Raw genomic sequence first — 24,193 nt, forward strand, 5'->3', positions numbered from 1 at the left:
GCTTTAGCCTGTGAACGGTTAATTTGTTGAGCCCTATGACCCAGCAAATTCCAGAGTGACCACAGCACTGTCAACTATAAAGAGCTATTCAAATGAGGACAGACTCAGTGGTGATAGAGATACCTACAGCTTAATAGAGACCAATCTACATGAATACAAAAAGATTATGTCATTTTTGTGTGTGCATTACTCCTGCAGCATATACATGTAACAACAAATATACTGTTTTCTGCTACAATTTTATGCAGACTCAAATCCAGTTTTACACAACTGTGCCTGAGAACACCACTTTAACCAGAAATATCCCTTTAAGCAGCTGTGAACTCTTTAGATCATTGCCGTTTTCATAAAATCTCATTTGCAGACACTGGGGGAGGAGAGGAAATAATCAGTGGAGTAACTTCTGTATTTAAACCTGTAAAATCAGCAAAACCCCTGCTTTTATGTGCACTGCTCTCCCCCATTCTGGAAATCTGCATTCACTGAAACAGCAAATATATTAATTTAATAACTGGTCCCTTACAGTAAGGTTTTGAAACAATTAATGATTTCATAAATTTAAATAATTACTCCAGCTTTTTTTCAGTGACACTTAGATCTCTTCTAAAACATGCAATTCTTTGAGGGTCTAAAGCCATTCACTGTAGCACTTAAAACTGTGCAATTTGCTGTGCATGCATGCCAGAACACTAGCACTTCACTTGTGAAGAGTTAGTTAACTACCTGGAAAAGCTACAAAGTAACTGTCACCTATCTATAAAATACTATAATAACCATTTTAAAACAATAGTTTAGACACAAAATTCATCTTACCCTTGGGACTTGAAAAACTGTAATAGCATTGGATCCGTATTAAGCCTTTGTGCAACTGTCTTTGCAACCTGCAAATAAAGTTATTGGTACGTTCTGAATTACTACAGGCAGTCGTGATATTGCTCTCTAATCACAGAGTCATTCATTGCACACCAATACATTATGCTACTGAAATTACCTGACAAGAGCAGAGTGGCCTATCAAGAAAGAATGCTATTGTCAAATAAGTCATTATTGAGAAAACTAGGAGGTTCTGGAGCGTTTTCTTCTCACAAACATTAGTGGCTTCCTTAAATTTTTCATTAGCACAATCCAAAAACTAGTGTACAAGAACAGATTGACTCTTTTCTAAAGTATGCATAATACAATGCACTTGTGAACTAGTGCAAAAGTTACTTTCAGAACAAGGAAACAAAAGCAGAGAAACAAACATGACACGTGCCTGAAAGTAATTCATCCTATTGGATAAAGTAACAACAAAGCCTGGGTCATTTGGGATGGTTTTATCACAGAAAATGACATCCACACGATGATAGAGGTCTCGGAAGTATTCTTTAGCTGTTGGTAGCTCACTGTTATCATTTTCTGGGTCATCCCTACAAGAGCAAACAAACAATAATACCATTACATATCACACTGTTACATATAGAAGCAGTTAGGGCTTTTAAAAACATGTCCTATGGTAAATCAGCAACAGTTGAGATACATAGAAATAAAGTTTAGAAACCTCTGTAAAGAGCCACCACTTGTACACAGTAGGACTAATACAGTCAGTAGTGACCCACACCCCTGAGTAGTTCTGTGCGGTGCAAGGACAAACACACTTACACACTGTGCTCACTTGGGCAATCTGGCAACACCCTGGATGCAGTCATTTCGCAGCAGCATTCTAGCATTTATCGTCCCTCCCTCCCACCCTGGCACATCACTGTGCATCTGTACTATAACGCTGCCACAGCTTTCCAGGTACTCCTGTATTAAGGTACTACTGCATTAATTGCCTTGCACAGAGGCCAGATGTACAATAGCACTCCTTGAACCACAGAAGCAAGAGTTGACAGTGACACTGGTCTGGGTCACTACTGACTGGTACCCCTATCTTCTCAGCAGAGAAATAGCACCAGGGTACAAGCTGTGCACTTACCCAGGAGTCAGCAGCCAGCCAAAGGTGCATAACACCAACTGGGTCAACAGGGAATGCGAGTTCCAAGGCATGACATGAGAAATACATTCATCTCACATAATCTGGGGTAAGAGTGCTGAAGATAGACTAGCTGGCTTCCACCCACTGTCAGCCCATGGAGAGAAACAGAGCAACACAGTTGGGTGTGACCATCAGGAGTGAGAGCATTGAAATGCTGATTTATAGCCCTGACAAGCTTATGAAAGATCCCTTTAATGGATACAAGATGCAGGAGTTCTCCTTTTGCCTTGGAGAAAGCTCCAGTTGAAGCACCAGTACACCTATGAGTTGCATGTGCTCAGGTGAACTGGGAGCATTTCATCACCGCAGACTAAGGACCTTACTGTGAGCGTGAGTAAAAGGAAAAAAAGGGAAAGCAGTTTAGTTTAGTTCTAGGCTGAAAGGAGCTCCAAGCCAAGAGCCTTGTATATAGTGGCAATGGTAGTGAGCCCGAGAGCTGAAATGCTGGTGGGCTCTTCATTCAGGGTCTGAATTACAGTGGCTCCCAGTAAAAAGATGCTGAACTCAGACACATTGCTGAACCACACTCTTTGGTAATATTAACACCTATTTATACAGTTACTAGTTTTATGAACTGGGACAAAACCTTATTTTGCTTGAATAATGTGGCATGTGATAATTAAAATATTGATAGAATTTTTATTTTTGTTTCCCCTTTGAATAAACAAACAAGAACTGCTGAGAACATGTCTACTGTTGGAAAACTACTTTGCTATTAAGAAAGCTGAGTTAAAGAAGTTCTGCTTTCAAAGTGAACAAGGTGATTTAACTGCAATGATAAGCCAGCCCCTTAAAATACATACTTCTGAAACACTATGATGTCACCATCCATGAGTTCATCAAGAGCTTTATCAAGAGATACATCATAGTCTTGAATCCTTTCTGTTAAATTGGGTTTAACTTCCTGCAATAAAGAGCAAAAAACTGTTGATCCCAGAATAAAAATAAACCACACAAGTAAAGGTCAAAATAGTGAAGAAATCATAAAAGTAACTTGTATCTTCTTACAATTGAAACAAACACACACACAAAATCAAATGTAATCTTAGCTAAGGTTCAGATACATCTAATTGTTACTGATAAAGCTGGCTGCTCATTTTTTTCAGAGTCTCCCTCAATTTACTGCAATTTTTAGAAGTATTTTATCATCCAGCATTATCTTGTTAGCACTAAAAACTTTCCAAAATTCAGAGATTCATTTGCTACTGATGCAGCTTGCAGGAAGCTAGAGAACACTGATTATGCTCACTTATTTTAATAGTGCAGTACTTCTGTATAGCAAATCACTTGCCTTTTTTAATTAAAAAAAAGACAAGAAATCAAAACAAAGCCATATTAAAAACGTGCATAGTATAAAATACCTATATGCATATTACATACTTCTACTTGTAAGTTGGCCTCCTGGGGTAAAAACACCTGTCTAAACAATCTACAGCCGACTGGCAGATAGCAGAGTAAACTGACAATTCTGCTTTTTAGGACGGAAGTGTATGTGCTGCGCTGGAACCAGAGAGAGTAGTGTAACTACTAACAAAACTCACAATTGAAACCACCCAACAATTGCTTGTTCTTACTATAGCAAGGACTTTGCCTTTGCAAGATCTGCATTTTCAGCATTCATTAAATACAGCAGTTACAAAGTTATTTCTGTAGTTGGGCAAAAACATATACCAGACTAAGTACTTTGTTTGCCGACTTCTGACTTGCGGAAGGAAAGAGAAAATGCAACATTTTCTCATGCCCACTTCCTAAGGGGGGCATTGAAAATATGATGGCCACCAATGTTAGCAGTATTAGTTCATCTAACTCTGCGACTGAGAGGATACGCACAGATTCAGCACATCAAAGCTGCTCATGCAGGACTTCATGTAGAAGTTTTTTTGGTTTTAAAGCCTCACACTTATGGTTAATTTGAAATCTGTTCTGAAGTTAACTGTGTGCTGCTATTCTCTTGCAGCATTGCAGACTTCACAGCTACATGTTACAGAGTGCTTACGATTTATAAATTAGCACTGTTATGAGCCTTTTATTTTTTAACCAATAAAGTTTTTTCCCCCTCTAGTTATACCACATAAAAGACAAAAATGTTACAAAAAAAAAATCTCAGTCCAAACCTCATAGAGGATAAGGTTAGTTTCTTGTGGAAATCCTGCTCTCTCACACATAACTGGAAGCAAGTCACCTATAGCAAAAGAAAAGGATCATGAAATGTATTGCACTTTAACAGCTACTGAGACCTCCAGCCAAAAGGAGAGAACGTATTTTTCTACCCTGGATAAATAGTTTAAAAATGCCTGAGAGCCTTCCAGGTTAAAGCTTCCCTTATTGACACTCAACCTAAAGACAGACTTTTAAGTTTTCCTTCCACCTAATCTGAACAACAATAACAAAAAAAATACATGCAAGGCCATCCAAGATCAAAGAGATAAGTAGCACTGCTCCTTCCCCAGAGAAAATATTTAATCTCTTATGAGCACACTAAAATACAAAGCTCAGAAAGTATGTTCAATTCAACAAAATGAGACATTCCAAATGACAAACAGAAGTATTTTTACTCCGTGGACATTTGCTGAATTCTTTACATGGACCCGTATAAAAACCAAGGCTCACACCAATTCAGCCTGAGCAGCTGCTCTCAGGTGACCACAACGAAAAGTTGTAGAAGAATTATTTTAAAAGCTATTGCAGGAAGAAATTCCACAACCAAAACCACTTGAAATAGAAAAAAACCTGGACAGCGATACTAAAACTAATAAAATTAGAACAAATATTAAAAAACCCCCAAAAGATATGCAATCCATTGTCTTCAAAAAGTTTCAATTGTAGCCATGAAATTGAATTTTAGTACTCACGTATTTTACAGGATATAGGTGTGTAGATATGTCCACAATAATTCAAACTCCGAGTCTTCGGATCATACATCTTCAGAAACAACATTACATCATCTACAAATTAAGAAACAAGACTTAAAATTAAGTAAGGCTTATTTGGAGAGTGAAGGTGGGGATATGACCTCAGTATTTTTCTTTGAACAGTAAGAAAGGTATGCCTGATTTATTAATTTTATCAGCATCCTTAAGAATATCTTAAATGATGATTTCTTTATAAGCCAACTTTATACATATTTTCAGTGATTCTAAAAACATGTGAATTTTCTGAGATATACCCAACATAAAAGTATTTTGTATTTACTCAAGTGTCAGCATATATGCTTACGATCTTTATCAAACTTGGGTAATGTTGCTCCAGTAGCAGCCATCTCAGGATCTACTGTTTCCAAGAATATTGTCCATGGATTTTCATTGTCACTGAGCTCAATCATCTATACAGAAAGATATGGAAGAAGAAAAAAAACTCTCTGGAGAATATACTATATAACTGGATATCTGCATTTTCATCAGATACTTTCTGAGATTCTATGAGTGGGAAATTTAATTTTTTTAGTTGCAATAATGACGGAAGTTCTATGAAGTTTATTAAGAGAAATGATGACAGAGATAAAAACACCAAAAAAGTTTCCATTAAGCACAAATGATAGGTTTTGTTTAAAACCGACCTATTTGTCATTTAAATAATACACCTACAGCTGTTTTTATTATGGCAAGAAAATTACTTCTGAGAAGTAACAGGACAGTGAAACCAAATCAGTTTTCTGTGATACTCTGATGCAATGTTTTACAATTTAAGCAACACGTTTCATTAATCCAGAGGTCACTGCCCAAATAATGGAGGACTCAAAAAGACACTTTTGTTTGAAATTGGATGTAAAAATTCATGATTTTTTTTCTTTATGGAAGATTAATCACTGACTACATTCCTGCCTCCCATTCAAGTCAATCCACTAAATCTCAAGTCATCATAAATATTAAGCTTTACCAGATACAGGTTAAATCAAACCCCCGAAAACTCTGATGCCCCAAATGTACACATTCTTAGAGGACTAAAAATCGAGGGTCATTTACAGAAATAATGTCCTCAATCAGTGAATATTTACCGTTTTACTGCCATCTGCTTCATTATCTAACATTGCAGGTCTTTTTGTTCCATTACTTCTAGCTTGCATTGGCCATAATCTGATTTGATCCTGGGGAAATCCCTAAAATAAACAGAAATTGTGACAGGAAACAAACAAACAAACAAATAGGCAGTGATACATTTATTAAACCCAAACAGTTCTTCTATGTTAAAAGGTCTGTATTATTACTGCTGCCAATACTTAGAGAAGATAAACACCACAAAGCAATCCTAAGGTAATAAAATATACATGGATATTCAGCTACAGAAAACTTACCATTGTTTGAGAGAGGTTTTGAACAAATTCTGTAAGTGTGGAGTTTTTTAATACTTTGAAAACAGTGTATTTTACTTTTTCTTCATCATACATGTCATTGCCTTGGTGACCACAGAACTGATCCTCTGCCACTATCTGGAAAATTACATTTAAAGGTTACTATTCATGCTAACTACACAATGCAATAGCTTCTTACAATGCTTTACTATGCAACATCACTGGCTCTCTGCATAGTGGCACAGTGCTAACAATATTTATGTTCTCATGAAGAAAATTTGCAAGTATACAGACTCTAATGAATTATTTTAAATTGTGATTGATAGTCAAATCAGTGTAAGTAATTAAAATACATTAAATCTTACAAATCCCACACAATTAAAACCAGTTGTGCTTAGATTCCAATCTTCAAAACGTGCTCTAACAATCTTGGCACTTAAAAAAAGGCTACATAATTATTCTACTCTTGTTATGCAAGGAGGCCGGCCTAAAACATCTCCTAGATAGTCCACAGCTCCCATGCATTCCTGGTCAACAGAAAGACAAACTGTGCAACTCTGCCAGTCTCTCCACTGAAAACAGCTCTAGTGTAACTGCAGTGTAGAACAAGTAAAGCTTCACTGATATGTGTACTTATGAGCACCAGAAAGAAGATGGAAGGAAACATGGAGGCAAATGGAAAATGGGTTCTATTTTCTTGTGCCAGGTGGGCTCTGGAAAGACCCATAAACAGGATTCCTTAAGGCAATTCATAACAATCTAGTCCATCTGGCTTTTCCAAAAAGGTAACTGCAAATATAACCACTCTCTCCTTCTGCTTCTACTTGATGAGCTCAGGTTGGCAGTAGTCCAGGCCTGCAGCCTATGGGCAGATACATTCTAATTTTAGAAAATAACTCCTGAAGGAGATAAAACTGCAGTGGCAGGGAGCCATTTAAAATAACCTGGTCCTCCCTCCTCTCACCTGAACTTACCACCTTCACTTGCAACCACTTAATTTCTAGAGGAAACAGACATGTCTACAACATGATTGTTTCATTAGGATTAACTGCATATGTAAATATACTTACAATCACTAACATCATAATTCCATTTCAAACACTACTTCCAAACACAAATGAAAAAAATTAAAATCAAAATCAAGGTTTGTCTTCGGTGCCTCAACATTCTGAATTTTAATAGTAAGATAGTTGCAACTTGATCTGTTTCAAAAGCTGACCTGCACTTGCATGTAGAGGTGAGCTTCCTGCCTCTCCTTCCTCTTCTGTGCTTCTATTCTTTTCTCTTCTTGTAGCCTTTCTACAAGTTGTTGAGGAATATCATGGTCCGTGACAGGCTGCAAAACTTCACCTACAAAGCAGATTTTAAGATGTCATTTCAAGATTTATATCAAACAGGGTTGGATACACTTGACTTGTACACTTGACAAGACACACTTGACTCTCCTCTGATTTGAAGTCAAAACCAGCTTTTTTTCATCTTTTATTTAAAAACATGGTTTGATATCATCATGTTTTGGCAAAAGAAGCCTTTTCTATTCCAAGCCAAAATGTAGTACTTCCATAAGTATCTATCATAGACTTCTGAATTAAATATTCATTTCAGGGTTTAAAAGAATACTTGCTGCCACTCAATTTGTTTTGTTTTGCATATTTGTAATTAATTTGATTCAGTTTCCATCACTGAAGGTAGATCACTGATTTTTAGCTCACTAATTTTTCTATCCTATAAAACAAACAAGGCTGGGCACTCTGCAGATATACAATCTTGCCTTACTGTGCTAAGACAAGACGTCTACATTAGCACATGCTTGTCAAAAGACAGAAAGGCCAGTTGATCCCACGGAATCTAAAAAGTCTAACTGCAACTAATGAAGTCCTTTTGTATAGGAAGACTGTTAAGAATTCATATGTAAAATACAGCCCTAAATCCTGGTATGTAAAAGCTAACTTGGAACACATGCAGAGCATACATACTTAATTTGGATTCCCTGATGTAAACCAACATGTAGGCATTCGTACAGTGCCGTACGGATAAGTCATCATCATGACCTCCATAGTTGTGTTCAATCGCTTCTTCCTTTGTACATCGTGATACAACATCATCATCAAATTTACACCACTAGAGGAAAAAAATTATATAAATATAATTTTATACACCACACAAAACCACGTTCTTGAATGGTAAATTACTCCTATTTCTGACATGTCTCCTTGGAGTAATTAAAACAGCTCTTCAAGCAGCCTGAGCTTAAAAAAAATCCTAGTTCACTATAATTTGTGTTACCTGCTACTGGTGCTCAGCATAAGGCACGCTGTAAATACCAAATCTTTACTGAAATAGTTCAACATTTTACACTGAATATCAAAACCCCAATAATTATTCAACGAATTTTATCTTAAACGGCTATTTAAATACCAAACATTTCTATATGAATTAGAAAATTGATCTTATTTGTTGTAAAATAATATATAAAGCAGTGATGCACAAGATATCTAGTATTTATTTGTCCACTGAAAGTAATTTACAGCAAATTTTTGATTAAAACAATAAAGGCAATTAAGAAACAAACAGTAAGAAATTCACAGCAAAATCTGACTTCTACTTTTACTGTGGACAGTCATATACACACAAATGCAGTCAACTTAAGGGAAGAAGCATCTGAGCTATAAACAGATACAATTAATTCACCTAAACTTGTAACAGTGGGACATGCTAAGATATTGAACTTCTGAGTCATGGCAACACCTGAAATATTCATAGTTGCTTCAGCATGAAGTCAGCCTAAGAAAGAATGCTGGATAAAATTTGATTGCAGCACAACTTCAGTGCATATACACACACAACTGAAGGGGTTTCTTTAAAGTTTTGCCCAAAACCTGTAACAGCAAAGCTGAAGCTGCTCCTCTTAAGAAGGCAACCGATTGTTTTACTGCCTTCAAATACAGGCTCCTCCCCGAAGAGCAAAAACTAGACACGTGGGCTGTTGTTGGCTTTTCTTTTTTGTAAATAAGAAGGAAGTTTTCCAAATACATTTGAACAGGCACCAAATGAAAGAGTACTGAGCTAAGAACTAAACGAAGCCAACCCCCTGTGTGATGAGGTGAGTGTGCCAGCACACTCTTCCTTTTAGGGAACAAATATTCAAAGAACAAAGATTTGCCCATTACAAAAACTGCAAGTATTCACAAAGCACAAATATGTTCAGGCACTTTTCAATACTCACTTTGCCATCCCCCTTTGGATTTAAGTAAACAACATAATGTCCACCATGGTTATCTCCACTGTGTACCAGAACTGCATGGAGAATGTAATTTGCAGGATCCTTGGGATCTGTTTTTTGCAGAAATTCATCTAGTGGCAACTGTTCAGGAAACTCAAACCTAGTTTTGAAAAGAATTAAGATGGTTATATTCATAGTTAAGACAGATGCATGTTATTACATACATCAGTAGTTACTCCTAAAGCACGCTACAAAACCTGAACAAGTTACTGCTACAATGCCATTTCTATCCAGGATATACCGCTTACAGTGGCAGATTTTATACTGGTTTAATATGGAATAAGAATAACCTTCATAAGCACCTCTGAAAAAATATGTCCTCAGTTACAAGGGTAAGAGCACCTGAACTGAAATAGCATTGGTTTTAAGATTCATTGTGTCAAAGGAAAAAGTTCAGAACCTGTTATTTTCTAGTACATAAATACAGCACAGGTAACACTGGACTGGAACCTGATTTTGAGATGTCTTTCAGCTGCTGCAGTCAACCTTTCTTGCTGAGACTGAAACTGTTGCAATACAGATTTAGTTTAACAACCAACAGCACACCTCCTTGAGAAATCATGAGCCTCTACTCACAGTGAGCAGGCACGGAAATAAGACAGGAAAATCAGAGGACTACTTATTCATCCTATTTACCCGTGTGACAGCCAACAGGAATGTAGCAACTTCCCACACGTGCCACAAAGAATGTTCCACTAAGTGTTAAAAGATGCATTCACTTGCTTCGTATTCAAAACAACAGCTACAAATAGCTGTTTGAGTACTGAATTTGTTATTCAGAACCTGAACATACAATCAATGCAGTTTCTGGGGATCTCCACCATATGTGACTGCATGCACCTTCCTCAGAGTTAAATCCAAAATAGGATTTTGGCAAAGCGGTTTTTGGCAAAACACATTCACAGGCCCAAATGCTACACTGAACACCACCCCCCATAAAGCACAACAAACACCACCAGAAGTTACCTGTCATTTATCTTGATGTTTTGGTCAGTCTGAGGATCATACATAAATCTCATAAGCTGTAGGTGTAATACTGGTGGCAATGTTAGGAATTTCACACCTTTCTCTGCCTCCTAGACATTTTAAAGGAAACAGATGTTCGAAATTGCAACATTTTTAGCAACTCTCAATACTTGTTTGCTACAGACACTTTTCTTATGGGCTTTTATTTTATAAGCTTGACAACACCATGTGCAAAGAACAGTTCAAACCCTGAGGGGAAGTTAACTATCGTAACATGGCACCAACCTTCCCAAGAGCTATTCCAATAACACTTAGAATTCATTTAAATTTAGGCCATTCACACAAGTATATGTGAACACCTCACTGCAACAAGGGTGAGTTATCTGTATAAATAAAAGAAAATAGAAAGGTAAAAACTCTATTTTGATCAATTAAAATTTTCACATTCATTGTATCCTGCAAACAAGTATCTGGCTACCACGCTGCACCTAAGAACAGCTGAAGAATACATACTATGTTACTGACAAAGCCTGGTATATGGAAGCTGGAGAAATAAGCTTTGGTAAACCATATTTTTATAAGGGACTCCAGCTTCCTGCAATGGGTGCAGCAAAGTGCAGCTGAAAAGCTCAGAAACATGTGCACACACATAAATGTGTGACATTCCAGGGGTTCATTTGGTGTTCTTGTTAAGGATACAAAAATGACCTCCCTAACATTACTTTAAGAGATATGCCACCATTTTACAAGATACACAGAAGAACAGACTTCTCTTAGAGGAGGAACTTCTAGACCTGAGATCAGCAGAGAAGTTCAGCATTCTAGTCACTACAACACACGTATAAGAATAAAACTCATTGCTAATTATATTGTTTTAAAATCCAAGCTTCATTTTAAGAAAGGTAACAGATACTGAGAGGAGCTACATAAAAGGTTGTATAAGGAGAAGCATCACCAAAATCAGTTGATACAACCTAGAATGGGTTTTGCAACAGTTTTTGGCTACCACAGCTTTCTTATTTTATCAAGGACAGAAAAATAAAATAAACTTTAAAAAAATACCTGCAAGCCATGTTCTCCTGCATCATACTTGTTATCACCATCCAACTGCTCCACTGCAACGTAGTCAATGAAGGACTCAAAAACTGAAAGAACACATAAGATGAGGGAATTGTAGGGAATAAGGAAGAAAAATGTAAGTGCACTCTAAGCCTGACGGCTTCACAATGTATTAATCAAATAACATTAAAACATGAGTTCATGTTTGAGTATTTGTCTTTATTGAAATTAAAGAATTTATATTGCTTAATAATGTCACAAAATGCACCAAACTGTAGGAAATCTCACTGCAAATGAGAATACAAACAGATTTTAAAATCACACAGTTACAGCTGTCCGCCAAATCTCCTGTTCTCACTTTGCAACTCTTAAGTATCAAGGCTAGATGATTCCATTTGCTAGACTCTTACTTAGCCTTTTTTGCGTCTTGTTTGCCAAGTACTTGGTAAAGTGATGATAGGGATCACTGTTATGCTGCTCCAATTACTTCGTTCTTTTTATTTGCTTATTGGTCAGGTCTAAAGGAGAATCTATTACCTCCAAGTTCAACTTCAGATATAAATGATAACCTATTGTGACACTACTGTTCCCACTATGGCACAGTAAGCACCAGGAAAACTCATAGTTTTATGAAAACAGGTTAAGTGAGAAAATTACAGAGGAAGGGAAATGGGAGAAGGGAAAAAAGGTAACACAAGCAAATAACATTTTCTGCAGAAAATATTTTCAATGACGTGTCTTAAAACAATGATATTTCAAAGTGCTGAGCACCAGGAAAACCATTTGAAATCAACAAGCACTAAAGATGTCCAAGATATTGAAATATTTGACTGATGCATATCACTTACTATTTTTCTTTCCCTTTATACTTAGCTGGATGTCATAATAATCTTCTATTCGTTCAGATCGATAGTCTACGTGTTTGCATTGGATGTAAGACTGTAAATAAAAAGAGAAACACACAGTTCCAATGTATACAAGTAACTGCTAGTTTAAATTATTTAAATAAAAAAAACCCTAAAGGATTAAATACATACCACCATCTTCCCTCTGAACAGTTTAGGAATAGTGCCTTCTACACATGTGCCTTTCATTTTATTTTCCACATTGTCAAGCAGCTGAAAGAAAAATTAGCTTTTACATAGGATAAACTTGCAGGTTTTGGTGCCTACTTCACCGATTAAGTCATCTGCATAAAAATGAAATATTAGTCTACTCTTACTTACAATCCTTCAAATCCCTGTTTTCCCCATAAAAACTACAGTGCTACATTCTGGAAAAAACTCATAAATGTAACAACATATTTGTGTCTTCAAAACTGCATTTCGCTCCATGACTACGCAAGGATCACAAGCATACAATCCTTTTATTTTCAGCCTTCTCTATCCTTTATGAGTTCCTCACCCACAAAAAGCCACAATCAATCCCATTCTTAAAAAAGAGAAATAAACCAAAGCAAAACCTCTGTGTCTGGGAGACTTAGCTTAAATTAATCAGTACATGCCAGTACTACTGGGACTGTTACTACATTTTATTTTGTATACACAATATCAAGAGACAAATTTATGCATCACAGTTTAGTAAGAAATAGTAAAAACATACCACTCGACATAATTCCTGGACATCGTGTTGCATGAAGCTGTCTAAAGTTTCCCACCTTTGTAAGGCAAATTAATACAAAATTAGTATATTATGCAGAAAACTTATAGCTCAAAAGACCTTTTCATGATTTCTTGGCAGATCAAGAATTTAATACTCAGCAAGATGTAAAGACGCCTGAGATTTAGTACTGGCTGATGCACCGTTTTTTTTAGTCCTGTAGCATTTACTCGGCAGGAAGAAGGGGCAGTGGACTTGTAGGACATTCTGGCAGCAAGTCATGCCCTCTCTGCCTTCCCTCTCTGTGGATCTGGGTACAGGCACTGGGAAGGCAGCCGAAGCCAGCTAGAGGCAGGCTGCTGCTAGCAGAATTCTTGTTCCCGTCCACAACCTAGTCTCAAATTCACGTCAAAAACCTCTGAGGAAAAGGTCTGGGACCAATTCAAGGCTGTCAGAATACATTCCGCAGCAGTTTGCTTCTAGCTGCCTCTCTCCTGAGAGCCCTTCAGGTGCAGTGAAGTAGTGTTGAGGGATTATTGCAGCACATGAAAAGTAGAAAACGGATTTTAGGAAATACTGGCTCCTTTGTGCTCATCTAAACAGTTAATCCTGAACTCATAGCGCCTCAAGGATCCAAGGAGACATCCGGCTTCCCAAACTGGCCGTATGCAAGAACAGTCAGGTCAAAGGAGGGGTGAGAACAGCCTGGCACACTGCATCAAGGGGATTCAGCACTACTGCCTTGAATGAAAAAAGCATCATAAAGTGGTTTTAGTTTCCACATGAAATCCTTTATCCTATGAACTCTGTAACCTAAACTCAAGAATGCTTTTTAAGTCTCTGACAACTAATTTTCAAGTCATCATTGCTAGCCATATGAAATAACCTATGTTTACTGTAGTATGAGGTTCTACCCCAGCCTTTGAAGCCATAATCACAGGGGTGATCAGGAGCAATACCAACTTTACCTTCCCCTCCCACTTCTCGCTAACTCACAGGCCGCATACTACTCCCAAAAGTGTGCCAAAACAACTGGGTAATGGCCCACACTTAAGCTGAAGGAAGGGACCTTTGGATAATTAAGAATGAAGAATGGAAAATAATCTTCTGACTCCCTAGACTTTAAATACTAGCCATCTTAAAGGTTACATTCTATTAGGATAAAATGGGGTTCCTTCAGACAATGGATTTGCTTTCTACTCAAACCATCCAAACTTACTTAAAAACTCTCAATGTCCAGCATGTCGGTAGAACTCTATCTACAAGGCCAGAAAGCCCTCTCTGATTTAATATGGTGAGAAAGACCAAATCTTCAAGCATAATCTAAACTTCTTTCCCAAGAATGAAGGCAGGCATGAACACACCTTTAAACCTTGCTCTCGAATACAAAATTAAGCAACTGCAACACCCTTGGAAAAAGCCTTTTCATGCTACTAAAGATGGCACAGTTGGGATCTTAAGATTAAATATTGACAGTATCAGCAAGTCCTTCCAGTGTAACAGGACAGCAAAAATAAACTAAATAAACTAAATATACAATGTGCTAGTAGGAAGAGAGTATGACCAGATAAACATACAACAATGAGGTGGCTGAGGTGGTCTCATTTTAAAATTCTCCAAAAGGTGAAAAGTAAAGGTTATTAAGATGCAAGGTTACAAAGAGTCTTATCCGGACAGAGCAGTACTACAAGCTTTAGCAGAAGATGCAGGATGGACCCTATGCGAAAAAGACAATACAAACTTCCTACCTTGTTTTTAAATAAAAAGCGCTTGTCAATATTAATACAAAAGTCTACAAATACTGGGCAAAATAATGAAAATATAATCTTTTAGACCAGTTTTTGATAAAATCCTACTCCTTGTTACACAACATGCAAAAAGAAGGCTTTGTAGACGTTATGCTAATCTTAATCTTCTGTTCTAACTTGTGCTGAGCTTAAACATCAAGCTAGTAAAGAAAAAAAAGTCAACACCCTCAATGAAGCTATATTGCACAATTCCAGAATTCCATGTCTAGATGTTCCAGACGTAAAATTACACCATCTCACAAGGAGTATCAAAAGAAGTACCACCAGACTGGAAAAAATACCAGCCAGTGAACTGGATACTAGGCAAAAATTAAAATATAACACAAGCCTTTTCATATTGTTTTATGAAGGAAAAGAGGGTGTTAGAATGAGGAAAACTTGAAGAATTCCTTTTGTGTGTGTGCTCAAACACCTTTACTTCATGCAACAGATACTCCTCTTAAGCTCTGAATCACAAAGCAGAATACAGCACTAAGTGCAGAAATTGCGCATAGCAAAGATACATGCATCTTGGATGTGCTGTAAGAAAATGTTGCAACTGTCATCAATGCAGAACAATAGAGGAATGCAAATTCCTGCCATTTCTCTAAATTTAAAATGGATTTAGATTATAAAGCCCCCAAACAATAACACACGAACTACAATGGTTCAACAACTTACTTTGTCCTCAATTTTACATAAGTCAAATGTGTAATGCAATTTTCAGGTAGCAGGTAAATTATAACCCTGCTACTACCAGCTATGCTCATGTACCTTTCTCTCCCCACCCAAAAAAAAAATAATCTGACTTTCATATCAGTTGTCTTTGCTACTAACTATAAATACAAACCTATTTAAGTAAACTAAGGAAAGTTAGCCATTAACACATTAAACCTTCTCTGCATCTCTCTATTTAAATAAAATGAATTATCTCTCTGATTTAAATAAAACCCTTTAAAAGAAAAACTTCATGAAGTCTGTAACAGCCCAATAAATAGTCCAAATTTCCACAACTTACCCAAAAGATTTTGTTAACTTTTTCGTTCCAACTGGTTTGTCACTATGTTGCAGCTCATAAAACACTCTTTGCAATGCTAAAGGAACACTTTTGGACGAATCATCTCCTTCTGTGGGCATCATGTACACAGCCTGGAAAAGCATTTAGTTCCATTAATATCTAAGGAAAAGTTTAATGCTCATACTGTTTAATACATTATTTCCTCTTCAGTGACTTCCTTCATATCACTTCATTTAATCATCGCTCCAAGAAGACTACAAAAAATCTCATCCTGTAGTGTAAAAATATTAATTGTCTGGAATGGCTTTTGTTAGCACACAGTGGTTAGGCAGATGCAAAGAACAGGTTCCATTCATGGTTATTTTATCTGAACAGTTCTCTTATTCCACCCTAGAAAAGTAAATGCACTAAAGCATTAATACCTTCAAACAACTTATCACTCCTGGCATGTCTACACAATCCTTGCAGTAGAAACCATATACAGATCAATACTATAGGCTTTAGAAAACAGCCAAGCTACAGCACAAAGTTGAGGCTATCTGTGAATACTGTCACCTATAGTGCATGTGGGGAAAAAAAAACCCACAAAAAATGAGATGAAACAATAAAGGGCAGCAAGCAGCTGAAAACAGAAATTATCCGAAGAGAGGAGAAGGATGTCAGAGGAAGCTTCTGAGATTCCCCAATACATTCACTTTTACTTGATGTCATCACTGTCCAACAAATAAACAGCTTAACAATTCACTTCTCTGATTATACTGATCTGGGAGGGATTGAGAACAAAGAAATTACACAAACAGACCCAACGGGGATTAGGAGAATTCAACAGGCACTGAAATGAGATTTACTTTTAAAAGTGTACACCAATATATCTAGGGAAAAGTAGCAGCAAGGAAAAGGTATTTACAGGGAGATGTTAATTTTGAAAGCTTAAGTGTAAAAAAGAAATTGACAACTCTGGAAAGAGATTAGGTAACAACACATGAAAAAATAAGGACTCGTATTTAGTAGCACATGAGAAAATGACGTGTTAAGCAACAGAAAAATTGCCACCCGATTTTTTGTCTGTGAAGTAACAGGGAATTAATTCTACAAGAGCTTAACTGGATCTCAATAGTTCTCACTCTTCTTCTGCACCAGCCTAGATTTCAAGAGGTGTCCACCACCTCTAACTTGTCCTGCACTTCAGCTTGCTATATAGAGAGTAACGGTAATACTTCAAGTACATAGCTGAATTGTTGGGGAAACATATTCATTATTGTATGAAAGCTCTGTACAGAGGTGCTAACTAGATGAGACAGACAGTAGATAAAGACAAAGCTGATGCCAAAAGAACACAAGGGAGTGGCAAAAAAGGAAAGAAGAAAGAGAAAAGGCAATGAAAGTTGTTGAGAAGTCGCCAGTTCCCTATTCCAGTTCTGAATATCCACAAAAATTTTCAAAAATACAGCAACATAAATACTTGGAATAATATAAAATATCAGCAGTACAATAATGTTACTAAAATATCAAAAGGTTTCATAAAGAAATAAAATCCCTTATATTCAGATAGAAAACCACTGTTTAATTATGTAACTGTTAAGCAATATGGTAGTTCACAGGACTTTCATCTTTCAAGTTTTATATGCAACTCTCAAAATTTAACAGAGATGATCTAAAGAAGAATCATGACTACTGAACAATAGCAACTTCCACATTTTATGTTTCTACTTATTTGCAAGTACTTATGTACGTAAGAGGGAAAACATAAATAGAAATTAGCTGAAAGTTATCATCAACTTTTCTTGAAGGAGAGCCAACCTTACCTCCTTAAGATAATTTTAAGAACAGCCCAGCCCCACCTTTACGGCAGCAAAACAGGCTTTCTTTGCTCTGCTTTAATTTTGAGACTTACTTAAACTGCTTTTTGAAATCTCATAAACTGAAGTAAATAGCATCTTCAATTTTATCACTAGCAACAAGTTGAACTTCTGAACTTTTTTTGGCATTATTTTTGCCAACCCATCTGGCTAACTGTCTGCCTAGTCTGGAAAAATTGAGAGAAAAACAAATAGTATTTTTTTTATGTAGCTGCACCAGCAATTTTTTTTTATAAGCCAAGAACTGCTTTAAGAATTTAGAGTTTGTAGTAGTTCAGTCTGGAAGAGAACTCCGTAGGTTTTGAACCCTGTTCCTGTGCATAGAGGTGCCAAGTTCAAAGCTGGGTCCAGTTGCTCAGGGTCATACCCAGTTCAGCTCTGAACACCTGGAAGGGAGATCCCACAACCTCTCCACCTAACCTATTGTAAATTTTGGCCACCCATGTTATGAAAATTCCTTTCCTAAGATCAGAACATAAAGCTAACAAAGAAAATTCTTCTCAATTGCTTCTCTGTTTTTATCATCCAAATGCAGTTACAGTTAACCACGCTGATCTGGGAAAACTCCAATTCAAATATGAATAGCTAAAATGATACCTTTGATTTTACAACCTAAAGTTATTTTTTGCTTTAAAATATGAACATCAAGTTGGCACCTTGCAGAGTGAATTTAACCTCTTGCTGCCCCTATTTTTTGAACCCTTTTACGAGCTGGTCTTTACTGGCTAAAGGTAGATACAGGAACTAGTTGAATGACCAAGCCTCAAATCTTCCAAACCTTTTTAATCAGCCTCTATTAATTGTTTCTGACATCTTACTAATGCTTTTCAAACCCCAAATAAGTAGTAAGTTACCTGCTATGTTTAAATGAATAGAAGATACAAAAATCACATAATAAAAAAATAGAAATACAGCCAGGACTGATGCATTTTCATAAATATTAAAATGTTAAATATTCTTCATAACAAACCAAGATGATACTACAGCAGGCTCAAAGTCAACCTACTTGTTGACTCTTTTATCACAAAGATCTAAATGCGAGTTCAGATTACCTTGATAGTTAATCAAAATTAGATCCTTTGCATTTAGTTCTAATTTGCTTTCTTCATATACCATCTGGACAATTAATTCCTTTCCTGTATCGCTCAAGAAACATTAAAGTCATAATTTACAATTTACTTATAATTACAGCATTCCAGCTACCATTGAATAAAAACACCGCTTTCTTTTGAAATCCTAAACATGTTACTACAAAATAAACATTTAAAACACAGCCCTTCTTTGGTAATTCATTCTATTTATGTAGATAAACAGTATCAAAGCCCATTTCTCAAAGCTCAAGTGTTTCTCCAATTTAAACCAAACGCTTTTCAAATACAATGCTCTACAAACTTTTATTTTTATGCCTTACCCTCCCAACTCTGAAAGCTTCACCTCAAGAACAAGGAGAGAGGATTGTGATCCATTTGAAAAAAGCAGAATGTCTAATTTAACACCTGAGAAGTTCCCTCAGGAAACAAACACAGAAGAGTGACAAGAACATGTACAGGCAATGGCTATAAGCAAAAGGCACAGAGATACGAGAAAAAAATTTAGATATTGATACGGTAAAAGAATGCTATTGATAAGCTTGAACATACTGCTTCAAGTCAAGATGACTACTTGAAGAAGGGAAGAAAAACCATGTATGAAATTCCAATATAAGCTAAAATACACTGGACAACTTGAGGAGAGCCACATCAGGGAGAAATGTACTGGACCAATATTCATGATTTTAGTATAGTGTCCTGGGTTCAGCAGTAGCAGTCATTTTTCTCCTTCTTAGTAGCTGGTGCAGCGCTGTGTTTTGACTTTTGGCCTGGGAACAGCGCTGATAACACTGATGTTTTAGTCTGGCCAAGGACTTGTGAGCCTCATGCTCTGCCAGGGAGGAGGGGAAGCTGGGAGGAAGCAGAGACAGGACACCTGACCCAAACTGACCAAAGAGGTATTCCACACCACAGCACATCATGCTCAGGATGTAACTGGGAGTTACCCGGAAGGGCTAGGGCACTATGAGGTTGGAGGAGGCATGGGTTGGTGCTCGGTAGGGTGGGGTGGGGTGAGTTATCGGTCAGCTGGTGCTGAGTTGTTGTAATCTCTTCCCTTGTTATTTCCTTTATCATTATTATTATTGGTGGCAGCAGTAGTGATTTGTGTTATACCTTAGTTACTAAACTGTTCTTATATCAACCTGTGGGAGTTGCATTCTTTTCAATTCTCCTCTCCATCCCTCTGGGAGTAGGGGGAGGGCAAGACGGTGGGGAGTGAGTGAACGAACTGTCTGGCTGGGTTTAAACCACGACATACAGTTATCCAAACATTCTGCAATGAACTGTAAGGAATCTTTCAAAGAAACAGAAGAGAGTTTTAAGATGCACTGGAAGCAGCCACACGTACTGACTTAAGGCATCACTGACAGACATGGAAAGGCTCATGTAAACATGGCCCATTATCAAACCGGGACCAATTTGGGAAGTTACCACTGTCCTTAGCCTAGGTGGAGTACATTTAAGCATGCATTTATCAGTTATAGGCAGACAAGTGAAGATACTCTCTGAAGAAAAATTTCTTTTGCTTTGTTCCCTACCACTGAAGGGACCTGGTGGCTAATAAAGGGAGAATGTCATTCCAAGTACCTAAGAACCTTCCCATTTGTTGTCTGGAAACAGAAAGGAAGGAAGGACCTCTCCCATCCATCTCCACCTATGCTTCATCAGAAGCTGACTTTCCATAGGTATGTGCTTGCCTTTGCTTTTGTTCATTGCTTTTCCAGATCTACTCCTGACAGCAGCTTCTCTGTTAACAAAGCTCTAAATAACAGCAATAGAAATCATTATATCTTCTAAATCAGGAGGATTAACAGAAATAATGGAATTGGTGATAAGCAAACTGAATATACTACACATTTTCTTTTTTCTTTCCTGTTTTAAGAGGAACAACTTTGCTCAAAGTGAAAACAAGAATGTAGAAATTCGTTTTCTCAGACAAGATAACTACTGATTTTCCCTTATCTGTAATAATGGAAAGCAAGAAGTAAAACTGTCTAAAACTACCACTAGTCTGTTCTGTTTGTGGGGGATCTGAAAACCTAAGTATGAGCAAAGAATGAGGCATTTCAGCTGATGTCCAGTAACATTTTCATAAAGGAACCTGCAGTTACCAGCTAGTAAATCAAGCTTTCTTATATGTTCACTCTTCAGATATTAACACTCCCTAGAAGCTGATATTTATTTGGGGGCTGGAGGAGAAGTGCAGGGAAATGCCTGAAAAGATTAGTTCAGTTGAAACAAATCTGTATCACAAAAAGAATTTCTTCTTCACAGAAGAAGATTATTTCATGGTTCATATTGATTCACTGACTACAAGACAGTCTTGAAAGAAACTACTCAATTGGATTAGATGTAGCTATTATAAGAACACATTTTTCTTTCAAGAGCCAAGTGAAGTTGTCCAAAAACATAAAATGCACAAACATTATGAGTGCTGAACAAAAGGAACATGCATTATAATGAATGATAAGCTGAATGAGTAGGTTATAGATCTTGCAAGGAAGAAACAGGTGCATCATGTGAAACAAGTGTTTATTCCTTGTGCATGGCATTGGTAAGATCTCGGTTACAGTCTACTGGAGCTTGATGTGCTATTTTTTGCAATGCTTCAGAGTAAGCAGCATGTTGCAAAACAGAAAAAAGAAATCCCAACTGGGACACTTAAAGGCCAGTGATCTAAATAATGATGATTCAAAATCCAAAATAGTGGAAAGTAGGTACATTAAAAAGGGAAATTTTGGAGAAAAAAAGTGAAATGGAAATGTAATAATTAGTATACACAGAAAAAAGTGTAAGTCAGAACAGCTCATTTTCACTGAGATACAATAAGCACAGGAATGTGCGGAAGGTTGAATCAGGATAAATAGGACACTCCAGTATGAACTAAATGGTGCAGTTACATTTCTTCCCAAGTATATCCCCTCTTCCAGATAGTCACCTCCAGTATCAAGTCATCGTTTATGTTTTTATCGTATTAAGGCTACTGCACTATTCTAAAATGATACATTAGCTGGAATATTTCATCCTGGGTTTGAATGAGATACTCATTAAGCTGATATTTAAAGTTTTTCCAGCAAAGAAATAACAGTAGGCAAAATACACACGAATGAAGCAAATACAAAATTATGTTTACTAAAATTATATGGCTTTCCATAACTAGAGATTCTAACCATAACAGCAGGAAATTCAACAGCACAATATAAATTAAAATGCAGAAAAAAAAACTCGCAAAGGCTGTACATGTTTATCTTTTCTCTACACTCACTGTTCACGGGCTAAGAAGTCATAATTGATTCTCTATTTTAAGTATTTCAAGAAGGAGAAATTACTTTCATCTCTGACCTGCATGACGTAGTCATCCTTCCCCACCCCCCAGCAATCTGTAGCAGTATTAACCCATAATACAGTTTAAGAAACACTCCTTAAAGTCAGATCTTCACCAGGTACTCTGTTTACTTTCACAGAACCCAAAAGTTTACATTCAACAAACCACAGAAGTTAAAAAAGGAGCTTTCTGCACTCAGGCTTAAGTAAAACATGTATCACCATTTAAGTCACTTCTCCAAAAGGATGAAGGAGGCAAAAGGAACATACAGTTCTGTTTTGAAGCATTTATACTGTATATTTCAATTAGCAACCTCATTTTCTTTCACATATTAATTACCTTTCGTAGCTGATTTGTGAAAAATAAAGTCTGTAACAAACTGTTCATGTAACAAGTTGCTCCCTGGTTCTTTAGGCCAACATATCCTGTGTGCTTCTTTGAATCCCACCTAGGAAATAGTCAGTTGTTAAAACAAGATAGTTCTTTATAACAAAGAGTACTTGTTCTAAGGTAGTACTGCTGGTAGGTATCAGCTACTCTTCGCTACTACTTCAGGTTCCGATTAACTACACTTCACTCCTGCCTGCCGGTAACAGTCTGCAATCAAATGTTTTGCAATTTTGTTTTCTTTTTAAAGATGTGATATATGGTAAAAAAAAAAAAAAAGTATAGTGAAAGTGCACTGGAACCCAGAGCTGTACTTTCAATGGCAAGTGTGCATTTCAGTTACAACTACTGTTTACAAGTGACATTAAGTAGAACGACTCAGGTGAGGCAGTTTTAAAGCAACTGTAAAGCAAGACAAGTTGGACAGCAGAGCCACACGTGTCTAAAACCCTTACCAGCTCTAAGATCAGAAAAGTTGAGGCTAGATTGACAGTGTTAAACTACAAATAAATTCATAGAGAAGTTAAAAGTTCCACAACATTATGCTGACTAATGCAAGATGAAGTTTAACCTTTGCAAAAATCTGTGTAACTAATGAAAAATACTGCCATGTGAGAATTCATCAATTAAAGGAGATAAAGTGAGAACATCTAATGAGAGCTACAAATGTTAATAACACAAAATACTTGAACAATTTTGAGCTACATAAAAATATTAAAGAATTTTATTTTTAAACAAAGATACTTACGCCACTCCATGTGGAGCATCTGCTTGAACATAGACTTCAAAAGTAACTTTGTCCTCTTCTATAAAGCCTTTTTCAGGATCAGTGACTTCCTGTAAAACAGGAATAACACACGAACATGAAAACTGGAACTTGCAACTAGACTGTAGTGAAGCACCCAGTTAGGCATCACTTTCTAATATGCAGGCCTGAGCTACCAACAATAGTAAAATGAAGAAGAAAAACTGAAGGGCAACAATAAAACTGTTCTTCAGCTCAATATACTTTAATTCTTTTTTTGTGTCTCAAGTCAGAAATCTTGTTCCTGGCTTTTAATATTCTGCAGTACTATTTCAATTTTCTGTGGACAGTAAGAGTCAGTAATCAAAGGCTCTGCTGCTTCTCATCAATATCTCAGACATGAAAATGCTTAATAAGCTGTCTCAATTCGAGATAAGCCTCAGTAGCATTTATTACTAGGGCATTAAATATCTGTACACATACACAAAAATACAAGGAAATGCAAGAAAATCTATGTTGTTTTGGAATGACATTGACTATCACAGTGAAAACAAAAAAAAAGCATTTAGGTATGTAGGAAATAGTAACGAGGGAGTATTTAAATCACAACATAAGTAAAAGCCATCTACAACAATTAAGTACAGGATCTTATGAGAAACTGAAAAAGAATCTACAGCAATGACAGAAAAAAACACAGCTTGAAGAAAATCCTGTTCTATAGGTATCTTAGTACCCACAAGTGCAAGTTCAAAACTGCTCCTATCTAGCA

General features: G+C 36.7%; 1 protein-coding gene across 1 annotated transcript in view; it reads right to left on the minus strand.

Moving 5' to 3' along the window:
- Window positions 1-24,193, minus strand: part of USP7 (ubiquitin specific peptidase 7) — a 74,582-nt gene that overhangs the window by 9,296 nt on the left and 41,093 nt on the right. The window contains exons 5-23 of the mRNA XM_061358288.1: window positions 23,428-23,516; window positions 22,632-22,740; window positions 16,018-16,148; window positions 13,216-13,270; window positions 12,651-12,731; window positions 12,462-12,552; window positions 11,617-11,699; window positions 10,555-10,664; window positions 9,532-9,688; window positions 8,282-8,426; window positions 7,525-7,655; window positions 6,309-6,443; window positions 6,012-6,113; window positions 5,234-5,339; window positions 4,870-4,962; window positions 4,132-4,199; window positions 2,821-2,921; window positions 1,256-1,409; window positions 814-881 (exon numbers count right to left, since the gene is read on the minus strand). Coding sequence (XP_061214272.1) covers window positions 814-881; window positions 1,256-1,409; window positions 2,821-2,921; window positions 4,132-4,199; window positions 4,870-4,962; window positions 5,234-5,339; window positions 6,012-6,113; window positions 6,309-6,443; window positions 7,525-7,655; window positions 8,282-8,426; window positions 9,532-9,688; window positions 10,555-10,664; window positions 11,617-11,699; window positions 12,462-12,552; window positions 12,651-12,731; window positions 13,216-13,270; window positions 16,018-16,148; window positions 22,632-22,740; window positions 23,428-23,516 — 2,009 coding nt within the window. The remainder of the gene's footprint in view (window positions 1-813; window positions 882-1,255; window positions 1,410-2,820; window positions 2,922-4,131; window positions 4,200-4,869; window positions 4,963-5,233; window positions 5,340-6,011; window positions 6,114-6,308; window positions 6,444-7,524; window positions 7,656-8,281; window positions 8,427-9,531; window positions 9,689-10,554; window positions 10,665-11,616; window positions 11,700-12,461; window positions 12,553-12,650; window positions 12,732-13,215; window positions 13,271-16,017; window positions 16,149-22,631; window positions 22,741-23,427; window positions 23,517-24,193) is intronic.

This window comes from Neopsephotus bourkii, unplaced genomic scaffold (genome assembly GCF_033783945.1).
Source record: "Neopsephotus bourkii isolate Nb327-2 ecotype Australia unplaced genomic scaffold, CSIRO-AGI_Nbou_v1 NB_940, whole genome shotgun sequence".
NCBI lineage: Eukaryota > Metazoa > Chordata > Aves > Psittaciformes > Psittacidae > Neopsephotus > Neopsephotus bourkii.